Source organism: Dendropsophus ebraccatus, chromosome 5 (genome assembly GCF_027789765.1).
Source record: "Dendropsophus ebraccatus isolate aDenEbr1 chromosome 5, aDenEbr1.pat, whole genome shotgun sequence".
In the NCBI taxonomy this organism is placed as follows: domain Eukaryota; kingdom Metazoa; phylum Chordata; class Amphibia; order Anura; family Hylidae; genus Dendropsophus; species Dendropsophus ebraccatus.
In genome coordinates, this window is record NC_091458.1 from 153623871 (window position 1) to 153644511 (window position 20641).

General features: G+C 44.7%; 1 protein-coding gene across 1 annotated transcript in view; it reads right to left on the minus strand.

The window, feature by feature from the left end:
• Positions 1-20641, minus strand: part of GRIK3 (glutamate ionotropic receptor kainate type subunit 3) — a 379534-nt gene that overhangs the window by 182627 nt on the left and 176266 nt on the right. Inside the window, exon 2 of the mRNA XM_069972662.1 lies at positions 9502-9678. Coding sequence (XP_069828763.1) covers positions 9502-9678 — 177 coding nt within the window. The remainder of the gene's footprint in view (positions 1-9501; positions 9679-20641) is intronic.

Genomic DNA, 20641 nt, shown 5'->3' on the forward strand with positions numbered 1-20641 from the left:
ACGAGAATGCTTAAAAAGTGGTTTTTCCCTGCACTTACTACTGCATCAAGGCTTCACTATCTGGATAATATGGTGATGTCACTACCTGGATAACATGGTGATGTCACTTCCTGGATAACATGGTGATGTCACTTCCTGGATAACATGGTGATGTCACTTCCTGGATAACATGGTGATGTCACTTCCTGGATAACATGGTGATGTCACTTCCTGGACAACATGGTGATGTCACGACCCGACTCCCAAAACTGTCCGGGCTGTGGCTGCTGGAGAGGATGATGGCAGAGTGATGGTCATTGTCCCTCAGTATCCTGTGTCCCTCAGTGCCCCCTTGCCATCATCCTCTCCAGCAGCCACAGCCCGCACAGCTCTGGGAGTCGGGTTGTGACATCACCATTTTATCCAGGAAGTGACATCACTAAGTAAGTACATGCAGGGGGAGAAGCACTTCCTATAATAAGTGTATATTGGTGATCTGTATAACTTTTGGGGGGGCAATACAATACTAAAAAAAAAAAAAAAAATGCCGGACTTCTCCTTTAATGTCCAAAAGGAGCATCCATGAAACACAAGCCCTGGTATTATTATTATTTTTATTTATTTATTATACAAGCAATAGAGGTGACAAACAGAATAATTACAAAATAAAAACACATGACATGAATAAGATCAATGGCAGACTGGTACATAGGGATAGAAGAAGCATCACAAGGGCCTCTTAGCTTTCTCTCATTACCTGCAATGGCATTCTGCTCATGGTTTCCACATCACCAATCTTCACATATGGCTGCATCCTTCTTTAGGAGATTGCTTAACCTTTGTAAGTACTACTGAGTCAGTAGGGTTATGGTGACCTATCTCAGGGTGGCATAAACTAGTGACAGAGAAGCTGAAGAGAATGGTGTATCACTTACATTGTTTTGTGCAGCTGATCCAGATATCTCCTCTTGAATAGCATGGACACTAGTCCTCTCCATTATGTTCATGAGCCCAGTAGTCCTTGATATTCATGAGGGCCAGAAAACTCCACCCACCAGCCGCTGATTTGTAGTTATCCAAGCTATCCATGCTGTGTATAGGCAGTCAACTATCTATCAGCATCTGGAGGGAGGGGGGGGGGGGAGGGGTGTGACAGGAATCCAACTTTTCTGCATATAAGAAGAACAGCAGAATGATGTAAGTAATACACCGATCTGTTCAGCATTTCTATCACTGGTTTGTTTAAGGCACCATGAACCTAGAGACAGATTCCCTTTAATATTCTTCCCACACGTCTGCCTGTACTATGGCTAGAAAGGGATACCTCCTTGTACCAGTACATGTACATGTACCAGTGCTTTACTGTAATTTTTTTTTTTTTATTATTCAAACATTTTATTGAAAAAAGCAGTAGTCATCAACATAGATCCAAGATGATAGGTCACATGGACCTTACATATAGAATGACATATTTTGACAGTAGATAGATTGTTACCGAGGACCAGCACAACTGCCTAAAAGAAGGTAAACCCCAAATCAAGGGGTATGCTGTATCGGGCCCCGGCAAGTCAAACAGCAGTAAGTTCCAACCACACTTGGTATCTCATTTCTGCTAGCCCATCATCAGGATTTAAAGAACTGAAACAAAACAAAAAGTAACTAAAAGAGTAGAGTGTAGAAAGAAGGGGGAGGGAGAAACCAGCACAGTCCCATGGGGGGGGGAGAGAAGGAGAAGAGAGAGCAAGGGCCATGCTAAAACCATCCGCGGAGGGTGAACACGTATAACAACTCAGCCGTCCTGTATGTCCACCTGGGGCGCTACGTAAGAGCGGTATAGAGGAGTGTCCATAAACGCCACCCAGTGCGTCCACATAGCTGTGGTAGCAGGGGGTAAGCCAAGATGGTCTGCTCTCAACTACTCCATACGATGGAGGTGTTGTATTTCTGCAAACCATTCTGATACAGATGGGGGGGTCTCAGACTTCCACTTCCTAGGGATCACTGTCCTAGCCGCCACGAGGAGGAAGCGAGTGATACCTTTCTTACATTGTGAGAGTGTGCCCGGGATCATGGATAGTAGATACGTAGAGGGTTGATTAGTGAGATTTACTCCTGCTATCTCATAAATGAGCTTCCCTACCGCTGACCAGAAGCTTGTCAATTTAGTACAGTCCCACCATATATGGCTCATGGTGCCTGGGCTTTGCCCACATCGCCAGCACATCTCCGAGACAGCTGGATAGTAAGAGTGTAGCAAAGTCGGTACCCTGTACCATCTCGCCATCACCTTAAAATTAGTTTCCTGGGCCTTACTCGCCACCGAAGACTTATGGCAGAGGAAGAAGGCTTTTTCCCAGGCAGTACTCTGGAAAGACTGATTCAGTTCCTGTTCCCAGCCCACCTGGTACGGGAGTTTGACATCAGGCAGAGGTCGCGCCAGAATGGCGTAAACAAGCGACACTACATGAGTAGGCGCTTCTGTGAGTACGCAGAGGTCTTCAAAGGGCAGTAGCTGTCTATGAATTCGCAGCGAGCGAACCGAGGCATTATAGTAATGTTGCAGCTGCAAGTACTGCCAGTCATATCGCTGTAAGCGATCCAGTTCGGGGACCACTGCCTCCAAGGGCAGCAGAGCCGAGGCTGTAGTGACCTGGCGGAATAGAAATCTACTGTCCACTGAATGAGATAGGAAATCCGTACCAAGCGTGCCAGGAGGGAAGTCAGGATTATTAAGAATCGGTGTCAAGGGGCCATCAGGTGTGAAGAGCAATGCCTGTGCTTGCTTCCTTCTAAGGATAGTCAGGGAAGTACGCGCAACGAGGGGCATGTCCCTAAGTAACGTAGCAGACCAAGCTGCCGGACGCACCCATAAGGCATCTGGAAGGGCATATCTCGAAAGGGTTCGCTCTAGCTGGACCCACAGGGTACTCGATGGGTGGTGGAAAGCATCTAACACACGAGTCGCAACTGCCGCTAGGTAGTATTTATACGGGTCAGGAAGCGCCAGCCCCCCATTTACTTTTGCCAGGGTGAGAGTACTTCTCGCAATTCTAGGGCGGGCTCTCATCCAGACAAAGCGTGAAAATAATTTGGAGATAGCTAGGAAGAAGGCTCTGGGAAGGACTATCGGTATTGTCTGAAACAGGTACAGGAGTCTCGGGAGCAGGTTCATCTTAATTATATTTATGCGTCCTAACCAAGAAAAGTCCTTGCGATCCCACTTAGTGAGATCACCCTTAAAGCTTGTCAAAAGTGGGGCGAAATTTAAGTCATAGGTTCGGGATAAGTCAGCTGGAACCTGAATCCCCAAGTATTTAAAAGATGTGTCAGGCCAGTCAAAAGGGAAGCGGCGGCGCAGTGCAGGGATCGCAGCTCGCGGGAGGTTCGCACCCAAGGCCACACTCTTGGCAAGGTTGATTTTATGGTTACTTACAATGCTAAAGTCTTGCAAGGCAGACATGAGGGCCGGCAGGGAGGTGCTAGGTTGGGTGATATACAATAGAAGGTCGTCCGCAAAGGCAGAGCACTTAAAGTGAAGATCACCCATCCGTACACCTGTAATGCTGGAGTCCTGGCGGATGGCCTGCAAAAGGTGCTCCATGACCAGGACATACAACATGGGGGACAGCGGACATCCCTGCCTGGTGCCATTTCGTATGTGAAATGGGTCAGACAGGGATCCGTTCACTCTAAGCTGTGCTGAGGGGTTACTATACAGTGCTAAGATCCTATGGACCGCTAATGGCCCCAGCCCCAGTCCGCGCAACACCCCTCTCAGGAACGGCCAACCCACCCGGTCGAAAGCCTTCTCCGCATCCAATGAAAGCATCATACACTGGAGCTTGGTAAGGCGAACATGTTGAAGTATGGAGAAGGTCTTCAAGGTGTTTGCACGAGCTTCTCGCAGAGGAATGAAGCCAACCTGATCCGGGTGAATTGCACGCCCCAGGAGGGGCGCCAGTCTGTTGGCCAGCAGCTTCGCATATAGTTTTGCGTCTGTATTAATCAGGGAAATGGGCCTGTAACTAGAGCAAAGATTGGGATCTTTCCCCTCTTTTGGAATAACCACTATGTGTGCACGCATGAAAGATGGGGGCAGGGGTGACGTGGCAGATATGTTGTTAAATGCCTCTAGTAGGTGTGGAGAAAGTGCTTCTTGCAGAACCTTAAAAAACTTGGTCGTATAGCCATCAGGGCCTGGACTTTTGCTCGATGGCATCGCCTTTATCGCGCCTGCCAATTCCTCCGCGGTGAAGGGATCTTCCAGGGCAACTAGAGAGTCAGGGTCTAAGCCAGGTAACTTAGTACGAAGGATATACTCCTGGATCTTGGATGGCGTGGCCTCGGGATGGGGGTCTAAGTTGTACAGAGCCTCATAATAGGTCCTGAATGAAGCTAGTATATCGGATGTCAGGCGTTGCATCACCCCCTCACTGTTTTTAATGGACTGGATGTACGTAGCCGCTCTTTTGTCTCTCAATGCCCTAGCCAACATTCGTCCCGCCTTGTTGCCCTCAGCGTAAAACCTGCTGGCGCAGACCTGACGGAACCGCTGTTGCTTTTTATTCAGCAGGGATGTAATTTCGTGGCGGACCCGCAATAGATCTCTATACGTCTCCTCCCGTAAAGTGGCCTTGTGTGCAACCTCCAGATCGTGCAGTTCAGTCAGCAAGCGCTTTAATTTAGCAGCCGCCTCCCTCTTGAGGCGTGCCCCATGTCTAATAAGCACCCCTCGTAGGACACACTTGAGTGCATCCCATTTCGTCTGGGGGGGGGTGGGGTCGTTCAAGTGGTCTGTCTGAAAGTTAGTAACCGAGGTGCGTAGGTCAGTCAGGCATGCAGGGTCCCGCAATAGTGATTCATTCAACCTCCAGTTATACGCTCCTCGCGGCTGGTCTGGCAGGACAAGACTGCACTGCACCGGAGCATGATCTGAGTGTAGGATACTACCAATGGAGGTGGAGGAAACCCTAGGCAGGAGGTAGTGATGCACAAAAACATAGTCAATCCTACTATATCTATCATGTGGGCTAGAGTAAAAGGAGTAATCTCTGTCACTAGGGTGCTGCAATCTCCATACGTCACAAAGTTGTAAACTATAGAGGGCCTTCCGAATTTTATTCAATTTAGCACGGGATAGGGAAGACTGACCCGAAGAGGTATCTACTCCTGGGTCAATGGCTACATTTAGATCACCGCAGAAGATGATACTGCCCCGGGCATACACGGTCAGTTCGTCCAATACCTCAATTAAAAAGCTATGCTGATTTAAGTTGGGGGCATATACATTAGCTACCTTGTAAGGCTGATTGGCTATAAGGCAGTTTATGAATATAAAGCGGGCATCAGGATCTATTTTAGTATCGATAACTTGGCAGGACAGGGATTTGTGAAAGAAGACCGCCACCCCTTTAGTCTTACTAACCGGGTTGCTGCTATGGTGCCAGACAGGGAAGTAGCGAGATGAGACAGTAGGCACACTGGCTTGGTGGAAGTGCGTCTCTTGAAGACATAGGATCTGTACTCTCTGTTTATGCATGGTATATAGGACCTTTGCTCTCTTCTCCGGAACATTGAAGCCCTGAACATTCAGGGACACAATATTCATCAGCGCCATGGCCATGAATGGTGGCGAAACTCGGGAAACCCAGGTGGGAGGGTGGGACTGTACTGGTGAGGGAAAAGAAAAAAGTTAGAAAGAGGGAACAACATCAGACAAACAAAGAAGCACCTAAAGAGAGGTTGCAATAAGACTAACAAGAGCAGTAACAAGTCTGCTTTTAACAGGCGGCAAAAACCCGCCTCAATACCTATTGGGGGTAGGTACATGGTAACTGGGTGGAAAAGACATCTCAATGGAGCCAAAGCCTTATCGGGCTGACATTATGAAAATAATCTAAATGTAACTCAGCAACTCTAGGGGTAATCAAATATAAAGCGATAGGGGGATATACATCCTGCACTAAAGAGAATATTGATAGTATAAACATTTCTGTAAATCGGGAAGTAGCAAAGAAACAGGCACACAGGAACCCGGCCTAAGCCTCAGAGTCCGATCTGGATACACTGCTTCGTCTGCGCCGTGACCGCTGTGGTTGGGGGGAGAATTGTCGTAATCTTCTTCTGGAATTGGAGGCACCGGCCTGCCAGGCCGTAACAGTAGAATCTTGTAGGACCCGTTCCCAGTTGGGCAGAGACACCTCAGGTAGATCAAACGCAGTCAGGAAAGCTCCCAAGTCATCTGGGGAGCGCAGAGTCGCCGTGGTTGCTCCCTGGCGTGCAGTTAGAGCGAACGGAAATCCCCATCTATAGGGAATGTCTCTGGACTGGAGATGGGCAAGAAGAGGCTTCAGGGCCCCCCGTAGCCTCAGGGTGCGTCTGGATAAATCAGGGTAGAAGTGTAGCTTAGCGCCATCAAAGTCCACCTCTGGCAGTTGTCGCGCCTTTCTCATTATCTCCTCCTTGACAGCATAAAAATGGACTCGGCATATCACGTCTCAAGGGTTGTTAGGGTCGGAGCTTTGTGGACGGAGCGCCCTGTGTGCTCGATCGATTTCCAGTGGAGCAGTAGGAGGCTTACCCAGTAACATATTGAATATGCCTGTCAATGTTGAGAAAAGGTCGGCTGAGTGGGTAGCTTCTGGCAGTCCCTTGATTCTTATGTTATTTCTTCTACTACGGTTCTCCAGATCATCCATTTGAGAGCTCAGATATTGCTGTTGGGAGGCCTGAGAAGAAATTTTTGCTTGCAAATCGGAGAGAGAGTGATGTACAGAAGCTTTAAAGGATTCCAATTCCTGCACTTTCACTTGCAGCGTAGATATGTCTGCTTTCACTACACCCAGATCTTGCCTCCAAGCACATTTCAAATCAGAAGCCATTGACTCTAAGTCTCTTTTAGATGGGAGCAGAGTTAGCAGAGCCTGCAATTCCGGATGCGCCCTCAGGGTGGCAGCAGCCTCCAGGTGTTGAATGTTAGGCCTATCAGCATGTGGCTGCACAGTAGGAGACAGTGAGGGGCCAGGGATTTGACAGTCAAGCAAAGTCTGATCAGTGGACTGTGGTCCAGAGACAGAGCTCTGTGCAGGCAAAGGGCCACTGTGTTGCATTTTACTCGGACCCCGTGCGGGTGAAACAGTCCGTGAAGGGGGAGCAGGGGGGTTCTTGCTGTGGCTTGCAGGTGCAATTACTCCAGGGGACAGCAGGTCTATTGCAGATGCTGCAGTTTCTTGTGGCCCTGGTGGTGTACGGGCTGCCGGTATACCCGGCACAGGTGACCTCTGCGCTCTGGCGCAACAGGCCGCTTCCCCCAGGGGTCCAACCGCCTCCTCCGTCTGGGCACCTTTTGGGGACTGCAGCAGGGGCTCCCCAGTGCCTATAGCAGGCTCCCCCTCGTGTGCCCGATTACCTCCAGCCGTCCCGCTCCTTGTCCGCCCAGCTCCCTCACAAGCAGTGAGTAATGGCGTCTGGTCGCCGCGCACTTCCGGCGCCGACTGAGCTGCCGCCGTGCTCCCGACCTGGCTGAGCTCGGCTCCCCGATACCTGCTCGCCGATGAGGTTGCCGTAGCCGCCTCCGGATACTCCCGGGCTCCGTCCGCGTGGCTCCTGAGTCGGCGCTGTGTCCTCAGCGCGGCCCCAGTCCAAGATGGCGCCCGCTCCTCCACCTCACACTCCGGCTCTTCAGGCAGGCTAGCTAGCGGGGAGAAGAAGTTGGAAATCGGGGTGAGAGGCGGCCCCGACTTCTCAGGTACCTTCCTGGCAGGTTTTTTCTTTCTAATCCCCATATAAGCTGGCTGTGACCCCAAAAGACTGTCAGCCCTAGCAGGAGCTCCTAGTGCACACGTCCAGTCTCCTCCATGCCAGGCTCCGCCCCCCGCTTTACTGTAATTTAGAGACTTTTTAAAGTCTAAAGTTTGTGCAGTATTTCTTTGCTTATTTCAAGTAAATAGCTGTTTTGCTGCTTTGATGTTTCTTGTTGCATCTTTGCATGACGAACACCACGGGCATCCCATTTACCTTTGACCAGACACATCATACAGGATATGCTGCAGGGGGACATAGACTTATAACATCATTGCAGTCATCCTTTATCATTGCTGTGTGTGCCAGGATAGCATCTTAGAGCCAGAGTTCTCACTCCAGCTGCTGTGACACAAGTATTGCTGACTTGGGGAACTACAAATCCCAGCTGACCCCCAGTGCACCGACTGCACATTACAGGCTTCAGTCTGTTCAGAAATCAGGGGGGGGGGATATACTTACCATCTGTGGTTCCTGGCAGCATCTATTCTCCTCTGTTCCATTCCCTTTAATGATCCATGACCATCTGAGATGGGATACCGCTGATTGGCTGAACAGAGACTCCTGCAGTTTCCTCTCAGCCAATCAGTGGCTGCGGCAGCCGCTGATTAGCTCATTAAAGAAAATGGAACAGAAGAGAGAAGACACCGCATGCCGGGATCCCAGGAGGGTAAGTTAACCATCTCCCAACATTTCACCTATAACCAGTAGCATACCTACTAAACCCCTTGGGTGGCAGAATATTCACTTTACTATTCAAGTAAATATGCAATGCAACCCCATTTTAACCCCCGGGGGGGCCAGACTGGGCACCAGGTTCTGGTAGAGAGAAACTGTACTTACCACTCAGTTCTTCTATCTTCAGCAGACCTGCCAAAGAGTGCTTGATGTGCCGGGTCTACTCCAACAGTGTGTGCACTCATCGGATTAGCAACTGAGGCGGGAAACCACTGATTATCTGGGCATACACACTGTTGGAGTAGTGCTGGCACATCAAGCGCTCTGCTGAAGAAAGAAGACCGGAGAGGTAAGTATAACATCTCTCCCCAGTGCATTATGCACTAAAGCTTGTTGAAAAGGGGCCGTTCAACATTTAGTTAGTTCAGTTAGTTTTTTTTACTAACAAGCACCTAAACATTACAGAGTACTTGCTCAAGCATCAAGCAAGTATAATTGTTCAATACTAATTAAAAGTTTTAAAGGTTTTCAGAGTACCCCTTTAATATTTTAAAGGCAGAAGGCTGACATGTCGATTACCGATCGTAACAAAGTACTTTGCTTTATTGCTACTGTAAATTCACTCATCTCTACCTATTTCTATCTAAGGTATCTAATCGACTGAATCTATCATAAGAATCTGGCAGTATGTTAGCTAATGTAATACTTCTGTATGTGATAGGAACTGTTGACCCTTTGACCCACTTCCACTGACTTTTCTCATGTCTCTTCTGATATGAATATTTAATACCTTCAGCAATTATCAAAACTTTTATTTGCTCCTCTCTAATGATAGGTTATGAAAGAGATAATTCTCCTTCTACCATAAACAATAAATATGATGATAAAGATATTGGAAACTGTGTAAAAAACATGGCGGAATTACAGAAAACCCCCATGGGGCCCATGGATGGAATTGGCAGCCAGTTTAATTGATCACAGAGACTCTAAATCCACGGCATCTGTTTTAATAGATTACTTAGAGTATTGAAACGTTTCTCTAACCTTTCCTGTTGGCTTCAAAACTGTCATAGAGATTGATCCTCTGGATATCGTAGGTCAGTGTTGTGTTTGGTAATAATGTTCGATTTCTGTTGATGATATTTGCTGCAAATCTAAAGGCTTGTTCCTCGGCACTGACAATCTGCCCAGTGGGTCCTTCCAGAAACTCAAAGATGCCTCCTGTAAAAACAAGAATGCAGAGGATGAGTAGTGAATCTTGATACAACCACCGTGCATATGTCTATGGACATGGGAGAAGGTTATATGTACATTATAAGGCCATGTTCACACAACATATATTTTCGAAAAGTAAAATCGGCAACAACGGCCGTGATTAAACGAGAAAATATGTTACATTGCCGTCTATGGAATCCCGGCCGGAGTGTATACACATAGTATACACTCTGGCCGGGAACCCTAGCGCCGCCGCGAGAAACTGACATGTCAGTTTTCTGCAGCCGCTATTCATTGAATAGTGGCTGCAGAAAACCCTGCCAGTGCACACTATGGAGCGAGCGGCTCCGGCCGCATGGTCTATTGTGTGCAGTGGAGAGTTCTGATGTGGGCGCGCACGCATCAGAACTCTACGGCGCTAAAGATCATCCGGCCGGTACTGTGGTACCGGCCGGGATGATCTTTTCTGAGACCGCCTGTTCCATGACCAGGCCGGAATAGCACTTCTCATAGATCGTCTGAACATAGCCTAACAGTTTATAGATCTAATATATTTATAGCTCAGCAAGAAATACAGATAAAGAATAGGAATCTAAGGCAATTTGGTTTTGTGTAAAAAAAATCGAAACAATGGAATGTCAAGAACGAAAATGTCGTTTATTGGGTACATTTTTTGAAAGAGGTATTCTAGAAAAAAAAATGTTTTTAAATAAACCTGTGTCATAAAGTTACTGATTTGTAATTTACTTTCATTTAAAAATCTCCAGTCTTTCAGGACTTATCAGCTACTGTATGTCCTTCAGTAAGTTGTGGATTTTTTTTCAGTCTGACACAGTGTTCTCTGCTGCCACCTCTGTCCATGTCAGGAACTGTCCAGAGCAGTAGCAAATCCCTGTAGAAAATCTATCCTGCTCTGGACAGTTTCTGATATGGACAGAGGTGGCAGCAGAGAACACTGTGTCAGACTGGAAAAAAAAATTAACTTCCTGCAGGGCATACATCATGCTGTCCATGGTGAGACAATTCCATACTTTTTATTATCTATTCAGTTTCTCCTTCCCCCAGTTCTGAGCTGCTGCTTTCTGCTAAAGACACAAAAATCTGTAAGTGAGCTTTTCTCTCTGTCTCCCCCTCCATTATGAGACAGCTGGGGGAAGGAAACTGAATAGATAATAAAAAGTATGGAATTGTCTCACCATGGACAGCATGATGTATGCCCTGCAGGAAGTTAATTTTTTTTTCCAGTCTGACACAGTGTTCTCTGCTGCCACCTCTGTCCATATCAGAAACTGTCCAGAGCAGGATAGATTTTCTACAGGGATTTGCTACTGCTCTGGACAGTTTCTGATATGGACAGAGGTGGCAGCAGAGAACACTGTGTCAGACTGGAAAAAAAAATTAACTTCCTGCAGGGCATACATCATGCTGTCCATGGTGAGACAATTCCATACTTTTTATTATCTATTCAGTTTCCTTCCCCCAGCTGTCTCATAATGGAGGGGGAGACAGAGAGAAAAGCTCACTTACAGATTTTTGTGTCTTTAGCAGAAAGCAGCAGCTCAGAACTGGGGGAAGGAGACTGAATAGAAAATAACAAGTATGGAAGGCATTGTCAGTCTCACCATGGGCAGCAACATATCAAAAGTTGTGTTTAAGTGGAATACCCCTTTAAGGCTAGGTTCACACACAATAATATAAAAACTAAATGTGACTGTAATTTTTGGAGAAAATATAACATATGAACAAATATAAACAATTGTAAACAACTATGGCTTTTATTCTCTTTAACAAATACTCTATTACTATTTAATTTACTATTTTTCTAGGAGTAAAAAGACATAGCTTCATTCTTTCAGAAACTGGGTGGTATTGCAGCACAGTACCATTGAAGTGAATAGAGTAAGTTGTAATACCTCACACAAATGCAGCTATAATTTTCCAATACTGGATAACCCCTTTAAACATAATTTTTATACCACGACTAAAAATGTTCAAAATTTGTAAAATAATAATTAAATTAAATTAAATGTTAAGAAAGAGAGAAACTTAATCGACTAATATGCTAGAATCAAGCGTGTGACTGACTAGCAGCTGAGATGTTAAACATTGAGCTTCCACCTACAGACGAAGCTCCTCAACCGTTTATAGTGTTAATAGACTAATAAATGGACCATAACTCTTGCTAATACATACGAAAACCCATGAAGATTTAGTCCATCTGGATCCTTTGTCAATTAGACATAAGAAAATTAAAACAACAATTAAAGAAATATGTCCCCAATGAGCAAAATAAACAGTGAGATCAAAATAACACGAAGTCTTTTAATGAAGCAAGCCACGGCCATATGTTGGCTCCTCTGTTCACTGTGCCGTTCAGCGGCATCATTAATAATAATAAAAATCATAGAGTTCTCCACAGACAGCATGCCATTGAAGAACTTGAAAACTTTTCCCAAGACATTTTGATGCCAAAAAAATGTAAGGACATGGATCACACCTGTTCTATAAAACAGTGATCATTTTTGGTTGGGGGTCGAGGTTATTGTAGACATGAACATTTATGTCTGCTAATGTCAGGCTGGGACCCTGGGACACAGGACAAGTGAAGCCCTATTGCTGGCACCAGCACCCCTGATCGAGGAGAGCTGGGGGGGGGGGCTGCCCGGGTGATCTTAGATTGTCCAAGCAGGGGATTGGGGATATAACTTTTGGGGGGCAATACAATACTTTAATAAAAATGGTCGCCGGACTTCTCCTTTAAGGGGTTAAGAATCCATCATCATTTTATTTAGCCTTCTTAAGCTTGGGCCAGGCTATTACTTGTATGTTACTTCACATTTTGACTGTTCACCTCTGTACTTTATAATTTTACATTTATTCACTATTGCCAATTTTCCTACTATGTAAAAGTTTTGTGAGCTCATTTGTCACACGGTTACTCCTTTCCTGACCTGGATTAACCTTGCAACAATGATTCCGTTTAGCTCTGTTGCTGCATCGGTCTGTGTGGTTTTGACCCTGCTACAATTCAATTTGCTCTTTTCAAGAACCCTTAGAACTTATTTACATTTTGTACTGTAGAACTGTAGAGTATCACCTTAAGCACTTGGAACATTTTTTAACCCCTTCCCGTAGATGGACGTAGCGGCCACTGTTTACTGTTTCGGCAAATGGATGTGCTGGTACATCACAGGGATGACACAGGCGCAGCTCGTGTGCTTGTGTAATCCCTGTGACATCATCCACTGGGGGCCCAGCTGTCAGTGATAGCCGGGCACCCGCCGCAAATGCCCAGCCAGGAACTCAGCAGTTAACCCTATAGGTGCTGTGATCAGTGCGATCACAGCACCTATAGTGCTGCAAGAAGGGAGAGTCCTTCTTTCGCCATCCCATTGGGGCTGTGTGATGAGATCGCACAGTCCCGATCGTGATGTGGCATCAGGGGGCTTCCACAAAGCCTACTGGTGTCACAGCTATGAAAGCTGATCAGGCTCAGCCTAAGGCGAGTCTGATCAGCCTTGCCTATCACAGGCATATTGCATTGCAGTGATGATCAGCACTGCAATGCAATATGCCTGTAATCAGACCATTGCACAGTGAAGTCCCCATGGGGGGGGGGACAATAAAATAAAGTGTAAAAAAAAAAACACACACACACAAACAAATATATTAATAATAAATAAAAAATCACTTATAATCCCCTTAGCCCCCAATACAATATTAAATGTTTGAAAAAAAAAAATAATCAGAAAGAATAGCATCACATACAGTAGCTACAACCGCATAAAGTGAGACAGGTTGGATTTAAAAAAAAAAAAAATGGTCTCTGGTCCTGAAGGGGTTAAAGAGTATCTGAAAAATACACAATTTACTATATAGTGGCTTGGTTTGGCCAAATATACACTAACTTTTACTGCTGTATATTACGCTAGAAGTACTTGGGTAAGACACAGTCCTCAATATGGAACCCTTTCTATCACCATGTATATTTCATCATGTTTTGGGCTTAACATTCAGTTCTCAGTAGGACATTCATTCAGATGTATGCCACCTATGTAAATGTGCATTAATATTTTACCAATATTCTTAAATTCACAGCAAAAGTCACTCTGCGCCAGGCGCCCTCTACTGCTCCCTGGAGCTAGGTCAACAGTTAGGAAGCCATAAAACCATCCAGTTAAGATGATACACGCTTGGCCCCTCATCTTTATAAAGGTTAACAACGCAGTTAATGTCAATCCAAGATGAAATCAATAGAAAATAAGACCTATGTGACACCACGTTGGGTAACGATGATAAGTGATGAGTGTTTTACTGTGAGCGTCTGACACGCCGCATTTCTGAGATGAGCAGAAAACATATTGAGGCAAGCATATAAATATGCAGGAAGGGAGAGAATGGGGGAGGGATGTCCTAGCAGATCAAACATAATCATCACTGATCCGATGTAGAGAGATTACGAGCTGATAGCCATTTACAGTCTCCGCAAAGACATTACAAGAACAGGTCCACTGGAAGAAGGAGATAAGGATTGCAGGGAAAGAGAAGACGCAAACCGCTAAGTGTTAAAGCCTTGGAGCCAAAGAAACAGATCAAATAAAAAGCCAATTTTCTCCAAAACATAGACTATAGGCTTTCCAGCTACGAGATCGAGAGAAAAAAAAAAAAGAATCCCGCAAAAAGTGTGCATGGATATTGCTATCTTATTCCCTTAAAGGGGTCATCTAGAGAAAAACATTTTTCTTTCAAATCAGTTGGTTTCAGCAAGTTATATAGATTTGGAATTTACTTCTATTTTTTTACTACTTTTTATTATTTACTACTGGTAGTTTGCGGGGGAAAAAAAAAAAAAAACACCCACGTGCAAAATTTGCACATTTTTGTTTTCATCAAATTAAAAAAAAAAAAATTGTAATAAAAAATGATCAAAAAGTTGCATATCTGCAAACAAGGTACCAAAAGAAAGAACAGATACTGGTGCAAAAAAATAACACCTCACATAACCAAACAATAAAAGTGTTATAAGGATGGGAATAGAGCAGGTTTTATTAATTTTTGAAAAGCCGTCAAATAAAATAGAAGTTATCCAAGTTACTGTGTCAGACTGACAAGGAAACATCATTTTTTTGCAGGACATACAGCAGCTAATAAGTACTGGAAAACTTGAGGTTTTTAAATAGAAGTAAATTACAAATCTATATAACTTTATGAAACCAGTTGATTTAAAAGAAAAAGACTTTCGCTGGATAACCCCTTTAAGGGGCGCAGACAGAGCACTGTGAACTAAGCATTGGGGCAGAGTCCTAGCCCTACCTAGTCATGGCTTTCTGTGGGGATAATTGACAGGTAAAGAGGTTCTAATGGACCTCTTTGCCTGTCAATCAACCCTGCAGGGTGTGTTAACAGAAAGAGAGCTGTGACTAGGTATGGCCCGGAGTTCATGGTGCTTTTTTTCGCAATTAAATGCTGTTTTGCTGGGATATAAAGATACAGAGGATGGAACCCCAGTTATGGTAGAAGACCTGGTTACAACATCTGTGCCGCTGGAATCTTAATCAGCACAACCAACAAATCAACAAAGAACATTCCTACTGTAAGACAATAGGAATATACACTGAATCAAAGTGTACCAAGCCAATGGATAAACGGGGAGTATCAAAAGACTGTCTGGTCTAAGTTTAGATCAATTGGTTTACTTCAAAACAGAATTATACGCACAAACGTTGTCACAATTTTGGCACATTTAGGTCACGCTCCTTTAAGTAAGTATATATTTTACTACAAAGTGTATTTCTTTGCTACAGATTGGGCCAGAATTCTGCACTATTTACAATAGTAAATCTGGCCCACTAACCTACATTCAAGTGTAAAGTGGGCGCTAAAATCTTGAGTGCTCGTTCCTTGAGTCAAGCATTTTTCAACGCTCAAGTGCTAAATTTCTGTATTGAAGCCTATTCAAATCAATGGGAGACTCAAGCTATTGACTAGAGCTTGGCAGATCGGAGGGTGCCTGGTTAATCTATTACATTTTTTGTTACATTTTTTGTATATTTTATTGCCTAAAGGGATTTTTAAAGGGAATATAGAAAAATTTGAACAAAAATATGTAATATGTTTCTGCAAGACACATTAGAACTCCGGCGGTATGCCGGAAATGGCCAGCATTCTTCTAGGGATCTAATCTATCTTGCACAAACATCTTGAAAAGTGTGTCCTGCACAGCACCTTGTAAAAACTAAGGTGCTGTGCAGCTAATATAGTAAAAATAAATAATGCAGCCATGCTTTCCTGTTTGTACTCCTCCCGATGCCCTCCTGTGTCGGCTCCGGTTCCCCGCTCAGTGACAGCTTACTCAGCCAATCACTGCATTGTCCTACTGCAGCCAGTGATTGGCTGAATGAGTTATTAATGAGCAGCGGCACTGGAGCGTGGACAGGTAAGTATGGCTGCTTTACCGTTTTTTGACTTTGAAGGTACCCAGTTTTGTTATAATGAATGAGGTGCCAGGTGCTCTGAAATTGTTTAAATATTTGCCCTATTGCAGCTCAAATATTTTAAAAGCACCCAAGAGCCCCCCAAAGCGCGTCAAGTTCGATCGAGCACTACGCTCAACTGAACAAGCTCGCTCAACACTACTAAAGAATACCGGGTAACACAGTACAAGACATTTCTATTGGATTAATTTTATTCTGCACTCTGCTTCTGAATCCGACAATTAATGACAGTAATGATAAAGCAAGAAAAGGAATAAACCCAGGCATTCAGACTCCTGGCTTTTACAGTGAGTAATACGGGCCATGCAGACATGTGGTCCAGATTTAGTATATAAGTACACATGTTACTCTTGAGTAAGATCAAGTACATCTGTCTTCATTTGGCAATGCCAGGAAATAAGACTCACTTCCAATTATTTCGTGAGCTCTATACAGTAATTAATACATTGATCTCCTCTGTTTCCAATGAGTGAGAATGACACTCATTGAGTCAGAGTGCAATGTGGTATGAGATAATGATATTCAGGATGCCAGACTGCATTTCAATTAGTGATATTACCAATGCTGTGTTATATTATATTACCATACACTGGGAGTCTAACAATTAATTCCAATGCTGCGCCTCCCACAGAACAAAACGACTGTTTCTTGTCATTGTTTCCCTACATAAAATGTCTGCCAGCAAATACTGAGACCAAGAGACTGCCAACAAACCTCTAAGATTATATAGAGACAATCTTCACAAATGGAGATTTACCGAGACAATCCTTTTCTTAAAGTTGGCCGACGTGACATGTTTCCACTGTTCTACTTGATTGTATTTTGTTAACAAATATGCCAATGAATACAAATATTCTGAACGTAAAGTAGTAGAGGTAAAGAGACACAATGAAATTATCAATTAGAGGTGGGTGATCGAGACGAAAATTCGTTTAGTGAGCTTCGCAAATTTTCTGTCAAACCCGCAAATCAAATCTTAAATGATTTTATTAAAACAAAACTATAAAAACTAAAGTAGATTCAATACTGGGACTATTACAGAAGGCAAATTTGTTAAAGCATGTTGTTGTACAAGTGTCAAAAATCACAATTAAAAAAAAAAAAATGTCAGCCAGTCAATCTACCAATTGCTGCCATTCGTCTCCTCTCTGTCCCTATATCCCTCCTTTAGTCTTTCCCTGCTCTCCTCTGCTCTCTGTGCCTATATCCCTCTGTTAGTCTCTCCTTGCTCTCCTCTCTGTCCCTTTATCTCTGTTAGTCTCTCCCTGCTCTCCTCTCCATCCCTATACCAGTTTGTTAGTCTCTCCCTGCTCTGCTGTAACTGCCTTCTGCCATCCTGCTCTCTCCTCCACACACAGCCAACTGGCCACCTCTGTTACCAAACCTCCTTATAAAGGGGGGAGGAGCTGACATCACAGAGGGGCCTGCAGCTGATTGGACGGGCGCTACAGATTATGGTTAATCCCTTTCTCCCACCCCATGACACCCCAGACAGCATGCGCGGTGTCTATTTAGTTTTTTTGTTAATTTCCTTAACAAATCATTGGGAATTTGCTTTGCAGAACATAATGAATTGACCGAGATTCGCAGCGAATCCTGATCCGCCAGATTTACTTCACTCATCTCTAGTATCAATACAGAAGTGATTCACAAACATAAAGAGGCCAAAGGTAGACAGACACTCCAGCACTTCTGGATGAAACATCTTTTGGCCATGTCCACACATGGCAAACCGGCAGCTATTGTTTTGATATGGCAGTGTCAAACAACGGTTGCTGTCTATGATGTTTACCTAGCTGATACTGCAGTAGCAGCCAGGTGAACATAACTTCATCTCAATTGGATTGCGGGCATATTAGGGTGTGCCTTCACTACAATTAGCTATAAAACACAATGTAAAGTATGGCCGGGAGCTGTACTTTACATTGTGTGCACAGCCTATTCTGTGCGGCCGCTGTTCACTGAATAGTGGCCGCACAACATAGACATGTCAGTTTTTTGTGTGGCAGCATAGAACACCGGCTGTTGTGTATACAGTGTACATACACTATTAACGTTGTTCTATAAAATCTAACATTAAGCCACATTGTCAATAAACAAGAACTGTTGTAATCTGCAACAATGGCAGTTATTTATTGAAAATATACGTAGTGTGAACGTGGCCTTAAGCTTTATATGAACATTTTAAAACTGATACACTATATTGTTAAAACAACATCTTCATGGCATTAAAGGGGTATTCCTTCCCTCAAATTTTTTGCATTAATATGTTGCCCACCCATAGCTGTTCATCTTTCCAATATCAATGTATTATGGATTCTGCACAGTTTTGTTGTTATCTAGATGCATTCACCCCCACAGAATGCATAGCTTCATCAAATCTCAGTCCAACCCGACACGCTGCCTTCTCCTGGCCCCCACCCTCGGAGTCGGCATCACGTGTCCTCAGTCTCTTCAATGGGCTGGCTTCTAATCCGGACACTGAGACAGTGAAAGCTGCTGATCACTGTCTCCCTCCGACACTGTGTGGCCCCCAACACTAACGTCCACCCCCGTGAAGTCCACTGTGCGGTTGGATTCCCCACTGCTCACCCGCGGCGCTACCTCCCCCGTCCAGTGCACATTGTGGCCCGCCCATCCCTCTGCTAACCCGTGGCTCAGTGTGGAGGGATCCTCCCCCTCTCCTCACTGGCGGCGCTCCCCAGCACTCCAGCACGGTCCATGGGGCAGCCGGCCATCCCGCCCCTTTTCTGACCCCAGCACAGTCCACAGTGCGGCCGGCCATCCCGCCCCCGTTCTCATCCCAGCACAGTCCACAGCACACAGTGCGCCCCCCCCTGTCCGGCGCTCAGTACGCCACCCATCCAGCACACAGTTCCCCCCCCCCCCCCTGTCCAGCGCACAATCAATCGAGTCATTCCTGCTACGGAAATAAGCAAATCTCAGGTAAGAAGGCAGCTGTGTCCGAAATAAATGACTGCAGCTCCCCTGAAGCCTATGAAAATGTGTTTATGACACTATTGTGTTTCTCTTTGTGAAATAGCCAAGATAGACGGACACTAAACAGTTTTAGGCCATGTTTCCACTGCTTGAGACACTGGCCGTTCTGTGACCCAGCCGGGTCACAGAATGGCCAGTGTCAGAGAAGATCATCCCAGCTGGTACAGCAGTACCAGCCGGATGATCTTCACTTCTGTTGAATTGGTGCGCACCTGCATCCCAATTCGCCATTGAACACATTGTGTGCACTGACAGGTTCTCTGCGGCCACTATTTAATGAAGATTTTGTAAGAACTGGCAGGATCTAAGTATCAAAACATACTGCCTATGGCCCGGACCCTACGCAGCACACAGAATGCCAATGTTTTCATATACTGTACTGTATTACCTAATGAGGTCCAATAGAAACAAGTTTGTAATCGATAAATTCATTATACTGTATATCATTGTGTATATAGTTCTATCATCAGAGGTATATGTAGGGTATTATTGGTCCATAAATAATTTCCAGCTTTTTAGATGAATAAGTATAAAACCTTATTGATTAGGTATATCAAGAAATAAAAAGCCTTATATTCCATATTTAAAGGGGTTATCCAGTGTTTAAAAGGTTTTTATATATTGCTGCACACTTGATAAACATAATAAACCTGTTATACTTACCTCTCTGCGCTCTCCCGGGGTCCTGATGCAGCCTCTCCAGTGTCCACCACTGACTGCAGCTCTGATACTTATGGGACAAGCTCCTCCTGGGAGTGACAGTCTGCTCAGCCAATCACTGGCTAAGAGGGGACAGTGCCTAAGGGCCTATGTATCAGGGTGGTTTGGTGATCTACCCACTGGGAGGCACCCCTTGTCAATAGGCTTTCCGTGCCTGGAGGCATATATGGCTATTCCCGGGTTTTGAGACTCATAACTGAGGCTCCACAGACTCTTTTTTGCATATTTAAATTTATAGGGGGCAGTGTATCAGTGGAGACTCTTGAGTGAGTACGCCATTGGATTTTGTGTTGCTGATCTCCCTGAGCTCAGTGATTGCTGGGTTTTGTTGCACTATATGGTGGTCTACTACCTAGGATTCTGGTGCTGAAAGGCTATGTTCACACAGCGTTTTTTGAGCTCTGTTTAAAATGACGTCTGCCATTTTGAGTCTAAAATAACAGACATCATTTCGCTGTCATAGTGCTTGTGTTTGTACTGTACATTATTCTAGTTTGGTTACTAATTGGCCTTTGGATGCGGCCTAATTGAAAAGTCCATTGAATTTAATAGTAAAAATGGAGAAAGAACGGTGACAAAAAAAAACTGTGAAAACAACTAATAAAAAAAGTCCGCTGTTTGCAAAAGACGTCCGAAACTAATGATCATGTCCATTATTTTCACGTCCACGGTAAAAACGTCTGTTATTCAATACATTGTGTGCATTGGACGTCCGTCTTCCCGTTGACTTTAATGCATCGCTATTGCAGTCAGTT